General features: G+C 37.2%; 3 protein-coding genes across 4 annotated transcripts; 1 reads left to right on the top strand and 2 right to left on the bottom strand.

The window, feature by feature from the left end:
- The first annotated feature begins 1,283 nt into the window (after window positions 1–1,283).
- Window positions 1,284–2,948, top strand: LOC127122709 (uncharacterized). The gene is made up of 2 exons (XM_051053007.1): window positions 1,284–1,645; window positions 2,647–2,948. Exons 1-2 carry the CDS (start codon window positions 1,394–1,396, stop codon window positions 2,818–2,820), a joined length of 426 nt encoding a protein of 141 aa, XP_050908964.1. The 5' UTR covers window positions 1,284–1,393; the 3' UTR covers window positions 2,821–2,948.
- Window positions 2,949–3,012: 64 nt separating this feature from the next.
- On the bottom strand, window positions 3,013–5,803 carry LOC127122696 (uncharacterized). Of its 2 annotated transcripts, none has more exons than XM_051053002.1 (10): window positions 5,719–5,803; window positions 5,549–5,626; window positions 4,629–4,715; window positions 4,456–4,536; window positions 4,343–4,375; window positions 4,195–4,248; window positions 4,072–4,113; window positions 3,871–3,949; window positions 3,706–3,776; window positions 3,013–3,591 (listed from the first exon to the last, which is right to left on the bottom strand). In XM_051053002.1, exons 3-10 carry the CDS (start codon window positions 4,662–4,664, stop codon window positions 3,496–3,498), a joined length of 492 nt encoding a protein of 163 aa, XP_050908959.1. In that variant the 5' UTR covers window positions 4,665–4,715; window positions 5,549–5,626; window positions 5,719–5,803; the 3' UTR covers window positions 3,013–3,495. The 2 variants fall into 2 exon arrangements, with proteins under 2 accessions (XP_050908959.1, XP_050908952.1); XM_051052995.1 differs by lacking the exon at window positions 5,719–5,803 and adding an exon at window positions 4,834–5,035 and having other exon boundaries at window positions 5,549–5,632.
- LOC127096195 (uncharacterized) lies at window positions 5,326–10,589 on the bottom strand. The gene is made up of 5 exons (XM_051034799.1): window positions 9,524–10,589; window positions 5,899–7,025; window positions 5,699–5,718; window positions 5,549–5,626; window positions 5,326–5,373 (listed from the first exon to the last, which is right to left on the bottom strand). Exons 2-5 carry the CDS (start codon window positions 6,863–6,865, stop codon window positions 5,326–5,328), a joined length of 1,113 nt encoding a protein of 370 aa, XP_050890756.1. The 5' UTR covers window positions 6,866–7,025; window positions 9,524–10,589.
- Between the last annotated feature and the right edge of the window lie 2,649 nt (window positions 10,590–13,238).

The raw sequence follows: 13,238 nt of genomic DNA, 5'->3' as shown, positions 1-13,238 counted from the left end.
AGTTCAAGTTGTCAATGCAGAAGGAGTTTGAGATGACCGACTTGGGAAAAATGAAGTTTTTTCTTGGAGTTGAAATCAATCAGCGTAAGGACGGGATTCATTTGTGCCAAAAGAAGTATGCTAAGGAAGTCTTGCAAAGGTTCCATATGTGGAGTTGTAATGCTGTCAAGAATCCAATGGTTCCTGGTACTGTTTTGTCAAGGGAAGGCAGCAGCAAAGATGTTGATGCAATGCTGTACAAACAACTAGTAGGGTGCTTAATGTATCTAACGGTAACGCGTCCGGATTTGATGTTTGTGGTATGCTTAATCTCTCGTTATATGACTGAACCTAAAGAAGAACACATGATGATTGCTAAAAGGGTACTAAGGTACTTGAAAGGAACACTGGAGCTGGGAATTTTTTACAAGAGAAGCACAGATGCGAATCTGTCAGGATACACAGACAGCGACTATGCACGAGATGTGGACGATAGAAAAAGTACTTCGGGCTACGTCTTCTACTAAGTGGTGCAGCAATTTGTTGGAGTTCAAGAAAACAAGGGATTGTGACTCTCTCATCTACAGAGGCTGAGTATGTAGCTGCCACTGCCTGTGCATGTCATTGCGTCTGGCTGAAAGGAATTTTGAAAGAGTTAAGCGTCAAAGACTGTAATTGCATTCACATAATGTGTGATAACAGTTCAGAAATTAAACTATCCAAGAATCCCGTTATGCATCGAAGGACAAAACACATTGATGTTAGATATCATTATCTACGCAATTTATCAAGTGAAGGAACTGTGAAGTTAGCATTTTGTGGAACTGATGATCAAGTGGCAGACATAATGACTAAACCTATTAAGTTGGATCAGTTTGTGAAACTTAGAGGTTTGGTTGGTGTTCGACGACCTGAGGAGTAAACTGATGCTAGTTAAGCATGTGTCAGTTTAAGGGGAGGAATTTGTTGGGTTTACGGTTAGCTAAAGAATAGGTCTAAATAAGCTAGTTTCTAGGAGTTGATTTATTCCAGTCTGTTATAATTTATTTTCGGGTTAAATACACTTTTCCCCCTGTAATGTTAGCGAGTTTAGGATTACCCCCTGTAAAAATATTTTTTGTAAACCCCCCCTTATGTTATGTAGATTCCTTCATAGAACCCTCTAATATCCAGGTGGCATGGAATCTAATAAGAGGTCCTACACCTGGCATATTTTTAATTTTGTTAAAGTGATTATGTGTCATTTTACACTTTTTAATTTCAAATACCCCCTTAGAAAATTAGGGTTCTGAACATAGCAGGGAAGACGAAGACGAAATTTCCAGGGGAAGACGAAGACGAAGAATGCAGGGAACGAAGCAAACGAGAAAGACGAGAAGATTTTGATGGTAATTTGTGGGGTTAGGATGCTGCGATGGGGCTGGTGTTGAGTGCTGCAACTGGTAGAGGATGGACAACGGGTTCGGGGATGGAAGGGCCGCCTGTTCCTGCTGTTGGGAAGGATGATCAATTTGGGACGGGGAATATTTCAACTTTTCCGTGGTCGCTCTTTACAAAATCTCCGAGGAGGAGGATGCTTATCGCTTTTACTTGTACCATCTGTGGCCAGCGAACTACGCGGGCTATTAATCCTCATGCGTATAATGATGGAACTGTTTTTGTTCAGGTAACACTTTGTTTTTGTTCAACTAAGGTTTTTTCTGAAATAGCTTATTTTAATAAGCTTTTTCTCAGAATGGCCTATTGAAATAGCTTTTGCGAAGCTTACCATCCATCTGTTGTTCAATTTATTTTTACCTCAAATTCCATTTTTAAAATGAAAACAAATATCTGCAATGCAAATAGCTTGTCAATGTCAACGCATATATCAAATTGGAAATAGATCGCTGAGTTTAAGCATTTATGTCATAAGCTCTTCTCGGTTTTTATTTTTGATTTGTCTACAAACAATGCCAAAATGTTATTCTGTCATGTGTGGTTCTGGAAGATGCAACTGTTTTTGGGATGTAGGATATTATACACCAAATCTTTTAGTTATGTTGTATCATATATGACCATAGTTTTCAGATGGTATAATTTGCATATTGATTGTGTAGCTGAACTGCTCATAGTTTGGTTAAATTACTTATGCGAACTGCCATGGATTGCACGAGAAGGCAATTCATCTGTAAACTGAATCTTTAGGGGAAATCCTGAAAGGTTATTAATGATTTGAAGATTATATTGGAATAACAAGCTAACCATTGGAGTCTGAAACTTAACCTCTGAAAGATGACAATCGTAAACTGTCATGAAGTTGCAAGACTTCGAGTTGGCCCTTGTTAATATAGTACTTATAAATTTGATAGTATTATGATTTTAATACTTTTAGATGATTTATTTTTATAATTAAAACATGTATATCATATTGTTTTCAACATATTGTTACATATTTGCACTCTATGTATGAATGGGCAAAGTCTACTTCAACCCTGCCGGTTGGTTTTATAATCTCAAAATCAGCCCTAGAAAAATGGATGTGGATATTCTGGAGGGCCAAATTTTAATGCAAGAAAGGGATGTAAAATTGTAGTTGTTGAAAAAAAGAAGTTAGAATGTCATGTTAAATTTCAAATGGGAACTGAAAGAAAAAAGCTAACCATACATTTGTTTTTCCATTGTTGGCAGTGCTGTGGATGCAATGCGTACCATAAGCTCGTGGATCACTTGAACTTGTTTCAGGAGACAAATTGCTATCTGAATTCAAGTTTTAATTATAAAGGTCCTGGATGGGATGATCTTAAGTTCAGGTTCATGGACGTTGATAGCGACAGCGATGATGATATATTCCCAGTTACATGAGTGAATTACCAGCTTATGGAGTATATATTTTCTGCCTCTGATCTTAAGAAATTTTAGATCAGTTGTAATGTATATTGTTTATGTTTTCATGCTTAATAGTAACATTTGTTAGAGGATTGCTTTGTATAGTATATGTGTATGTATAGCTTCGCAACCGAATTGGACGATCATGAATTTAATCATGTACAATACTTTGCATAACTACTTCTTTTGTTGTATGTATAGCTTCACACACTTAACACAATCATCCATACATATAACATACTAAATATTACAGTTCTTCACAGAAAGGATGATTAAACAACATAAGTCTAAGGCTGTAAGATAATGTGGTTCATAAATACATTACCACATTCCCTCTTCATAATTGCAGAAAATTCTGTGACTTAGCAGTGGTTCACCTGATTACTATTTTCAAAACCAACTTCACTGAGTCATGAGTCATGTTTCTTTTTCTGTAATTCACCTTTGTGTGTTCTTGGTGTCTCCGTGTGTCAAAGCATATAGATGTCTTGAGTAGAAGTAGAACCTACACCTAAAGTATGTTTCATTCTATTATTTTGCAACTTATCTCTCACAGGTTATGTACAACACTTTTTGGAGAGGCAAAATGATGAATGAAATATAATGTTTGTTGCTTCTGCGCATAAATAATAGGCAGATTTATCTCCCACCTCAGACCAAGGTGTCTGTGCAACGGTTACTACTAACTTTGTCGCCAACAATAGGAGGCGCAGCACGAATCATAAGACTAAGGAAAAATGCTGTCATCTGCAATACAATGTAATATGTCAACTTCATGGCAGAAGAAAATTGGAAGAACAATGGAAGAACTAATTGATAAGTGATGAATGATAGTTGACAAGTGATGAAGGGTAATCTTACCAGTATTAGCCCAAGGCACATTAGGCTGAATCCTGGAAAATTAAACGGTGCGTCTTCTGACAGGAACAAGGCTGCATACAGTAGAAGCTTATCAGTTTTTGATTTTTCTCTTAATTCAGTAGTATTATATGTGTCTGTGGACTTTACTCCTGATTACTGTCTTACCTGTCAGTGGACTGAAAATTAATGGAGAAATGATGTTGGCGACGGAAGTGATTCCTGAGAGACATCCTTGAACCATTCCCTAAATCAAAGATTGAACTTCTAAGCATATAGAGATGAAGTTGAGCAGAGTTTTCAAATTTGTTCATAGCATTTACAATTATAAGAGGGAATCAAATGTCTTTTCTTCCGTCATTCAGATACCTGTTCATTCGGTCCAACTTGTTTCGATGCAATGCTGGTTATCTGTTCCACAAAGTATTGAAACAAAAACAGATATGAATATATATGATAGAGAGTAATAACAGATATAAATCAGAAACTTACAGTTGGTCGCACGAGAACGCCTAAAACAGAGAAACCTGCTAGAGCATATGGAACCTGCACGGTTTTCAATTTCAACACTCTTGAAGGATTGTTTTGCAAAATAAAATAAAAAACTTTAGTAAATAACAATGTTCTAAATATTAATTACCCATGACGACCACGCTATACTGTATACGAATATCTGCATAACATAACAAACTATTAGCAGCATGTTTCAAACAAGAAATCAAGGGAACTGTCAAGTATCAGGTTTGAACTTACATTTATGCAGGAAACAAAGAGCCCTGTTGTGAGCAACTTCTCCTCTCCTACAGCAGGTACTAATATCGGCATGAGAAATAGCTGGAAAAGAATCGCGAGTACACAACAAACGATATGTTAGTTAGTATACGGAAACAGAAAATATAGTGAATTCAACTAGGATTATGACATACTTGTGTCAGAGTAGCTCCGATCCCAGAGATCATCATCAAATCGGCAAACTGATTCTTGTTGAATTGAAATCGCGCCTTCAAATAATACTGCATGTTTACAGAATTTTGGTTTATGATTATTCAATATCTATAGACAGTTGCTTGTTTGAAATTTGCAGTATCTCATGAATTGATTGTATTCGGGAAGAAAGTAGTAATACTTTACCAGCAATACTGCCATCAAACCGCCGTCTGCCATCATAACCCAGATGAAGGGGACACGGACGAAGATGAAGAGAGGGATGGATTTGGGGTAGGGATGGATTTCACGAAGAGAGAGGGATGGATTTGGGATAGGGATGGATTTCACGAAGAGAGAGAGGGATGGATTTGGAACCCTAATTTCTAGTTTATGCCATGCTGGAGACCTAATGAAGATTCACATGTGAAAATAAAAAAATTAAAAAGCCACGTCTGAAATAAAAAACCAAGATTCCATGCCACCTGGATATTAGGGGGTTCTATGAAGGAATCTACATAACATAAGGGGGTATTGAAAAAATAACTTTACCAGGGGGTAACCCTAAACTCGCTAACATTACAGGGGGTAAAGTGTATTTAACCCTTTATTTTCCTTATTTTTCTCTATTGCAGTTGCATTCAAATTGTAAGGCTTTATAAAAGCCAGCGAAGTCTTTTGAATAAAGTATCAAACATTCTAGCTTCCATTTTCTATTCTGTTTCCTTTAAGAAGCCTATTCTTTTTCTGTTCAGATATCAATAAATAGTAGTAGTAGATTCAGTTTTTTGGTCTAAATTGTATTATATTCTTTAATACTTCATTACAGGTTCATAACATAGTCCTAGTATTGAGAAAATGTATTGCAAAGGGGTGACAATAGTTTTCTGTTGCCAACACATATAGCTGTTTATATGGTTACCTCTGGGTCTGCTAGCAAACCAGCATCCAGAACAGGACCATTTGTAAGTGGCTTCTGATTCCTGAGTAACCCAACACTCTGAAAAGTAAAATTTGTACTTATAAAACTGTAGGAGAAAAACAAAAACATATGATTATAGATTATACGTACATTGAAGATATAACTCATACCTAAAATTTGGACACTAAAGCTATCCATCAATTAAATGATTACTCGACGGTGATAACTACCTTATATAAATATAATGATAATCCATTCTTCTCAAGCTGCACATCAAAATAAAAAAATAATTAAATGGCAATGATTAATTTAATATAGAATTATTTATTAAAATCGAATTTGACACTTACCACTGAAAGAACGATGACGGAGGACATCCTGATTTGTTTTTGGTAATGATACGGACGGAACGTTGTCTTCGGCGGGTTCATTTTTTTTAGTCTGCCAATAGTTCATTATTATTTTTGATATCCTTGTCCACAATTTTGATATCCATGTCCACAATTTTGATATCCATTTATATGGAAAATAAAGTATCATATTTGAAACAATTACAACGACAAAAATGACAAAAAATAATCGATAGGATATATAAAAAGCTAAAGAAAGTGATATAGCATTGTGTATTAGGATAGATACTGTTATTTCAAACATTTCATTTTTCAAATTGCTTGTCTTGACATCATAAATAATTATTAAAGTGTAATGTAAATTAAAACCTACGAACATCAAAAATATTTGAATGAAATTTTTATCAAAAAAAATATTATTTGTTATTTCCAAAGCAACAAACGAACCTAATGCTACAGCATTTTGGACTATAATTAGAAGTAGGTTTGTTGAAAATTTTTGTTTTTTAATTGAATGGTGTTCAGGAAGCTGAGTTTGTTCGTCAGAAACACTTTCTTTTAAAAATTTAAAACGTCTAAGAATAACTCCAAAATAAAAAACACAGAACAACCATATAAATAAAACAATTAGACACAATTGCCAAGATATCATATGCATCATAATCAGTGATATTGTACAGGTGAAAAACATAAAAACAAATATTCGAGACTCTGATCCGGGAAAGGATAAAGTCTGCTCTATAATAAAAAACATTTGAGAAATAAACAAAAAATGAAATAAAGATATTAAAACGTAGGTGCAAATGTAATTTTCTTTTTTTTGAAAGAAGCTATTGAAATTACTGTGTATAAGAAAATTATCAAAAGCACCAACAAAAATAAAATTAAGGTTGGAAATGAAGTTTAAATTATTCAACAGTTCTTGTTTTCGGACGGAAGAATGTTCTGGTAACTGTTCCAAATTCATGATGAAGATAAGAAATATTAAATTTTACAATGAAGTAAAATAAGAACCAGGGAAGAATATGTAAAGAATGAGAAACTTAGCTTTAAAAATAATACAATCTCACGCCAGATTGTGGAAGCAAAACTACCCAAACATAGACCTCATCAGCATGTTGCTCAACCTAAAAAGAATCAACAAAAATCATGTAAATAACATATGGATTAAGATGTTAAAAAAATCAACAAAGATAATGTAAATAACATATGGATTAAGATGTTAAAAAAATCAACAAAGATCACGTAAATAACATATGAATTAAGATGTTAAAAAATCAACAAAGATCACGGAAATAACATATGGATTAAGATCACGGAATTAACACAGTGTTTGGGATAAGCGCCAAACAAAGCTCGATTGAAGAGACGGACTGTCCTCAGGACGTCCTAAAAGGATGGACAAGGAGTCCAAGGAGAAGTATGATTGATCGCGAAAAGATGGTATATATTCCATGAATGGAGAATGATCCATGGGATTGAGAAGATAGATTGATAAATAAGATATCTCGCGAAGAAACCGGGTTCTCCTGCCTACGTATCCTCATTGTGAAATGAGGAAATCAGAGCTTTCGTACTTCAGCCCACTAGGGCTGAAAAGAAATTGATTGGAGTCAAAAGAAATGAATGATTGAGATTGAGTAGAATGATGAATGAAGTAAGAGAGTGAAATGATAAGAGACTTGACAGTCGATTGATAGGAATCACACTAAAGTCTATGAATAAAGGCAAATGCTTTCAATATTTGGGGCATACGCCCCATACGCAAAGTCGCTCTAGACAAGGGTAGGAGAGACTCCCTTTCATCATTCCTTATTACTTAAGACTCGAAGCGCGTGATACTTCTCTTGACTGACAAGTTGCTGGTGCAGAATCTTTATTGTTGATCCTTGTGTTGATGTTGAACTTGTATGAAGAAGACTTGGTAGTTTAATCGATTCCTCATTACTTAAGGCTCATTCCTCATTACTTAAGGCTCATTTTGTACAATTGGAATCGTATTTACCAAGTGTTGACCTTTGATTTATCTTGTATAATCCGCTGCTTGGTGTGACTGAGGATGCCTTGATTGAAGATCTTGAGTTGAGGCCTTGAGCTCCTTAGCGTGAAAGAAAAGTCCTACTAAGTGACCAAGGTGGTCACTCAATTAGACTGTGGGATTATATAAGTTCAAAGGATTTAATTAATCAAAATTGTTTTTGATCAATTTAATCGGGGGTTTGATTTTAGTTTTGAAGGGAACTAACTTTTGGATCTAATTGAAGTTAATACTTGTTAGAAACTAATCTAAGAGATCATGCATTGATTAAAAATTCTAAGTTAGAAGTCCTAAGAGAGCAGGTCAAAGTCTTAATTAAAATCATGATTAAAATTCTATGTTAAGTCCTAAAATGGTTGAATTCTAATCCTAAGGGAAACATGCAATTTTCAACACAAAATATCAAAATAAACCCATAATGGGGAAAATGGTCATTAGTGAAATATGTCCAAATTCCGTGGTCTTAAATTGGTCCTAACCTAATGTGGAAATTTATTATGTAATTCCAAATTCAATCAAAAGCATAACGAGAGTTTAATCCAATTCCTAATCAAAATCCTAATTAAAATTCTAAAGAAAAGTCCTAATTAAATTCTAATTTCAAATCTTAATCAACAATTACACTAATTACTCTAAATCCTAATTAAACTTCTAAATCCTATTTAAACTATGGAACTAAATTTTCTAACCTAGAATTAATCCCTAGTTAATCTAATTGAGATAACCAAACTTAAGTTGATTCCTATGTACTAATTAAACTCAGGCCCTAAAAGCAACTAAACCTGAAAGAAAGCTCAGCTCAGGCCCAACGAAAAGAATGAATTAGAAAAGAAAAAACGAATGGGCCTCACATCAGAGGCCCAAGACTTGGTCGGAGCAAACCCGTTGGTGCGCCCTGAGGGGGTGCGGATAGGATACCGCATGGGCCTCAAGCCCAATGTCCATCAACGCAAGAATCTGGATACGAGCCTAACGTCATGCCACAAACGCTTCTGACACGATCCTTCTCTTGAGTACTCCGGCGTAGCTAAGCGCCTCCCATCGCCGTAGCTTCGGAATTGGATGCACCACCGCCATGGAAAGATTCGAGATCTCAGTTTCCACCTCACGAAGGATCGAGAACGAATCCAGTCCGTATTCAAATTTCCACAACGAACACGATGGCTCAAGCAACACGCTCTTTCGATCTTCGTTCTTCGCGTCGTTATGGTAGACGACCAAGAAGACGCTCCGCGCTTGGAATTCGACCTTCCCTCGTGTGCGTGACATTGCGTATTAAGGAACGGGGACGAGTCGTAGCGTTCTCGACTGCTCCAATTGAGAGGTTAACTTCTGTGATTCTGTTTCCAAAATTTACCGGTACCCACGGATTCGTCTCAGTCTCCTCTACCTAACTCTACCTATCTCCTACTCCAACTTCTTCTTTATTGACCGAACCAGAAAGATCATTTTAAGAACCCTAGGTAAAAACTTCGATTAAGTCCTCGTATGCAGGTAATCAAATCCATGAGTTTGGGATAAACGCTCACCTAATCAAGGCCTATACAACGTCGACAACACGAGTCAAATAGGAGAATCTTTGCGTACCTTCGACGGCGGACGGCGCTTAGATACTGATTCGGTATGAACAATTGCTACTCTGCTCCTATCCTTCTTCTGCTTCTTCAATTTTCGGTTTCTTTCTGATTGGAGCTTCTCATCAATTCCGTTATGAGTTGCGAGCTTCTACGGATTTTGTTGAAGGTTCTTGGTGGATGATGAAGGCCTCGCTCGCGTCTCCGCTTTGAGATGAAGACGAAGACGAAGAGGTAACACCGGTATTGCCGATCGAAATGAAGAAGAAGCCTCTTGGATCGTGAGTTTCCAATTATTCCGATCTCTTCTGGATTTCTCTTTTCTATTATTTCTTCTTTTTCCTTCTGCTTATCACCTCTGAGAATGAAGAGAATTGCTGCAGAATTGTTGCAGGATCTTTGGTGGTTCGGTTGTGATGATGATACAGTTACGCGGAAGAATTGAAGAGTGAAGATTGGAAGCGGTTGAAGGTTTGTGAAGGTTGGTTCTTGATGGTGATTGTGAAGTTTGTTAGAGTTTGGAGGGAGGGAAGAAGAAGAAGAATCTCGAAGAAGCTTGAGATAGGTGAAGATTGATTTATATAGAGTGATGGAGAGTGATATTAGAAGTTTGTTAGGAATCTGTTATTTTCGTTTTTATTTTTATGCAGAACTTTTGTTGTATTTAAATGCAGAATTTTTGTTGTGCAGAATTTTGTTCATGTCTGGCTGACGTTTGGAGCTTGGTTAACGGCGTCGGCATTGGCTTGCTACGCTTGTAGCTTGTTGTTCGAATTGAGTCGCTTTTCTTAAACTGCCTTTGCTGGAATTTATTTATGCTGAAATTTATTTATGCAGGATTTTATTCTGTTGCTGCGGTTTTTGTTTTGGATGCACTTTGTAGCAGCTGGAAGTATTTGGAAGTGTAGCTCGCCGTTTATGAGTGTTGGCTACTAAGCTTATGCAATTTTCATTTCCTTGTATTGTATTTGTACTGTAGCTTGTACTGCAGCTTTAGAAGCTTGTTGAAAAATTGTAGTTCACACTTCCTTATTATTCTTTTTTATTACTTAATGAAAAAATGGTTATGGATTACTACATTTTCACACTTTTGTTTGCATTCCACCTGCGTTTTAATGAGTCATGGTAGTAGCTTTTGTGAAGCATTACTTTCAATTTCTGACTTGGGCTTTGGATTTTGGATTAATTAAATGTGGGTTAAATGGATAATGGAAAATTGGTTAGTAATGGATTAGATTTTGGTTAATGTGGTTATGGAGTAAGATAAATGGTGAAGTGGATTATTGTAAAAATGGATTAATTGATTTTGGAATTGAATATGGTTTAAGAGTGGATTTTCTAAATGAATAGAAAAATGAGTTTGGATAATGCATTTTCTAAATGGATAGAAAAATGAGTTTGGATAATGAAAATGGATTAATGTGGATTATGGATATGGATGTTAGAAATGGATATTAGAATATGGTTTTATGGACTAAACTTATGGGCTTAACGAAAAGAAAAGAATGGGCCCAATGCAACCACGATTAAATTTCCACAACCAAATCAACTTTTCAGTAATTAACTCGGATCATCCAACTCAACTTGAATTCCCAAAATTAATTCGAAAAAAGAACGAAATGATTTCTAAAACCAAATTTATTTTCAAAGATCAAATCTAACTTCAAAATCAATTCAAACTTCAAACGTTAATTTGAAATTGAAATCAACACGAAGTTAAATTAATCGGAACAATTATTGGCACGACGACGAGAGGATGCCTGCATATGGCGAACCATGCTTATTCAATGAAATGAATGAATGAATGAGGATGATATGCAAATGTTTGGGATTAGTGACCTATAAGATCAACGTGAAGGGCGAGACGAATTTCAGGGTATGACAGCTGCCCCTATTTAATCTTCTCGGACTTGAATGTATGGATAGCAACGCCTTCCAAACAATCAAGGTAGGTGATGATTAAATACTTGAATAACAAGAAATTTGCCCGCCATGAACAAATGGAAAGCAATGTGAAGGTAGGTCACAAGGAGGTCTTCTTCACTGGGATATATGGGAGAACAAACATGTCTTTGCGCAGGGCAGCTGCTGGGAATAGGAACATTATTTGGTAAATGGATATGTGAGGGGTTAGACATGCATGACGTATGCAGTATGCCAATGCAATATGATTGATATTTTTTTTATTTCATCTCTACTAACAAGTTTTTTTGAAGGCACAGAGAAAGAATTTTCCGCTGGGGGATATCTTCTTGGTAATTGTTCTCTTTGGAGTGGTTTTCAGGTGAATCCTAGGATTCGAGATGGCAGATGACCTCACTGAGACAACAGTAGGCGAATGGAAGGTAAATTGTTAATCGACAACTCTGAGGTTGGGGACAGACGCAAAAGCAACACTGATTGCTGGGGATTGAAACGTTCTGATCTCAATACTACGATTGGGGTAAAACCGGATATTCTCAACTCTGTGGTTGGAGACAAACTGTGATTAACATCGGTTCCGAGACTGGAGGGAGGGTAAGCGTCAACTCTAAGGTCGGGTTTGCAGATGAGCATCAACTCTAAGGCCGGGAACAAAGGTAGTAGGCGTCAACTCGGAGGTTGGGTCTGCATATGTCATCTATGAGGTTGGAGAATAAGAAAATGACACAACAACTCGAAAGTTGGGGAAAAGGTAGTCATTCCGCTCTGAGGCTGGGGATAAAAGGTAGTCGTCAACTCTAAGGTTGGAAAAAGGCATTCGTTCAACTCTGAGGCTGAAGAAAGATAACTATTCAGCTCTGAGACCGGGGAATAAGGAGACATACAACTCTGAGGTTGGGGGTAACATGGTACACTCACTATGAAGTGTAAAAAGGTAGGTACTCAACTCTAAGGTCGAAAAAAGGTGATCGTCAACCCTAAGGTTGGAAAAAGTTAGGTCCTAAGCTCTGAGGATTGAAAGAGATACACCGACTCCGAAGCTGGAAAAATCTAACTGCCCAACTCTGAGGCCGGGAGCGAAAAATGGTAAACGTCAACTTCGAGGTTGGGAAAAGGTAGATACTCAACTCTGCGATTGGGAGAATAAACAGTAAATAACAACTCTGAAGCTGGAAAAGGAATGACAACTCTGAGGTCGGGATAAGGAAAGGCAACATACAACTCTGAGGTTGGGGTAATACGATAAGCGACGAAAACTCTGAGGTTGAAAAGGGGCTACAACACTGAGGTTGGAAAAAGGTACGACAACACTACGGTTGGAAAAACGGGGCGACAACACTGTGGTTGGCAACACTGCGGTTGGAAAAAGGTACGACAACACTGCGGTTGGAAAAAAAGGTACGACAACACCGCGGTTGGAAAAAAGGTACGACAACACTGCGGTTGGAAAAAAGGGGCGACAACACTGTGGTTGGCAACACTGCGGTTGGAAAAAGGGGACGACAACACTGCGGCTGGCAAAGAGGATGACAACACTGTGGTCGGAAAAAGGAGTACAACACTGCGGTTGGAAAAGGGGACGACAACACTGCGGCTGGCAAAGAGGATGACAACACTGTGGTTGGAAAAAGGAGTACAACACTGCGGTTGGAAAAGGGGACGACAACACTTCGGCTGGCAAAGAGGATGACAATACTGTGGTTGGAAAAAGGAGTACAACACTGTGGTTGGAAAAGGGGACGACAACACTGTGGTTGGCAACACTGCGGTTGGAAAAAGGGACGACAACACTGTGGTTGGAAAAG

The sequence above is a fragment of the Lathyrus oleraceus genome, chromosome 1, assembly GCF_024323335.1.
Source record: "Lathyrus oleraceus cultivar Zhongwan6 chromosome 1, CAAS_Psat_ZW6_1.0, whole genome shotgun sequence".
Taxonomy (NCBI): domain Eukaryota; kingdom Viridiplantae; phylum Streptophyta; class Magnoliopsida; order Fabales; family Fabaceae; genus Lathyrus; species Lathyrus oleraceus.
This window is presented reverse-complemented; position numbering and strand designations above follow the sequence as displayed.

What these genes read in the sequence shown, in the direction of transcription:
- LOC127122709 (XM_051053007.1), top strand. Translation starts at nt 1,394, where the DNA reads ATGGGGCTGGTGTTGAGTGCTGCAACTGGTAGAGGATGGACAACGGGT. An exon ending in ATGGAACTGTTTTTGTTCAG is followed by an intron (nt 1,646 to 2,646) that starts GTAACACTTTGT and finishes CATTGTTGGCAG; the next exon opens with TGCTGTGGATGCAATGCGTA.
- LOC127122696 (XM_051052995.1), bottom strand. Translation starts at nt 4,869, where the DNA reads ATGATGGCAGACGGCGGTTTGATGGCAGTATTGCTG. An exon ending in TCGGAGCTACTCTGACACAA is followed by an intron (nt 4,537 to 4,628) that starts GTATGTCATAAT and finishes ATTCTTTTCCAG; the next exon opens with CTATTTCTCATGCCGATATT. An exon ending in TCTTTGTTTCCTGCATAAAT is followed by an intron (nt 4,376 to 4,455) that starts GTAAGTTCAAAC and finishes TATGTTATGCAG; the next exon opens with ATATTCGTATACAGTATAGC.
- LOC127096195 (XM_051034799.1), bottom strand. Translation starts at nt 6,865, where the DNA reads ATGAATTTGGAACAGTTACCAGAACATTCTTCCGTCCGAAAACAAGAA. An exon ending in CCGTCATCGTTCTTTCAGTG is followed by an intron (nt 5,719 to 5,898) that starts GTAAGTGTCAAA and finishes TCCAAATTTTAG; the next exon opens with GTATGAGTTATATCTTCAAT. An exon ending in GTATGAGTTATATCTTCAAT is followed by an intron (nt 5,627 to 5,698) that starts GTACGTATAATC and finishes TTTACTTTTCAG; the next exon opens with AGTGTTGGGTTACTCAGGAA.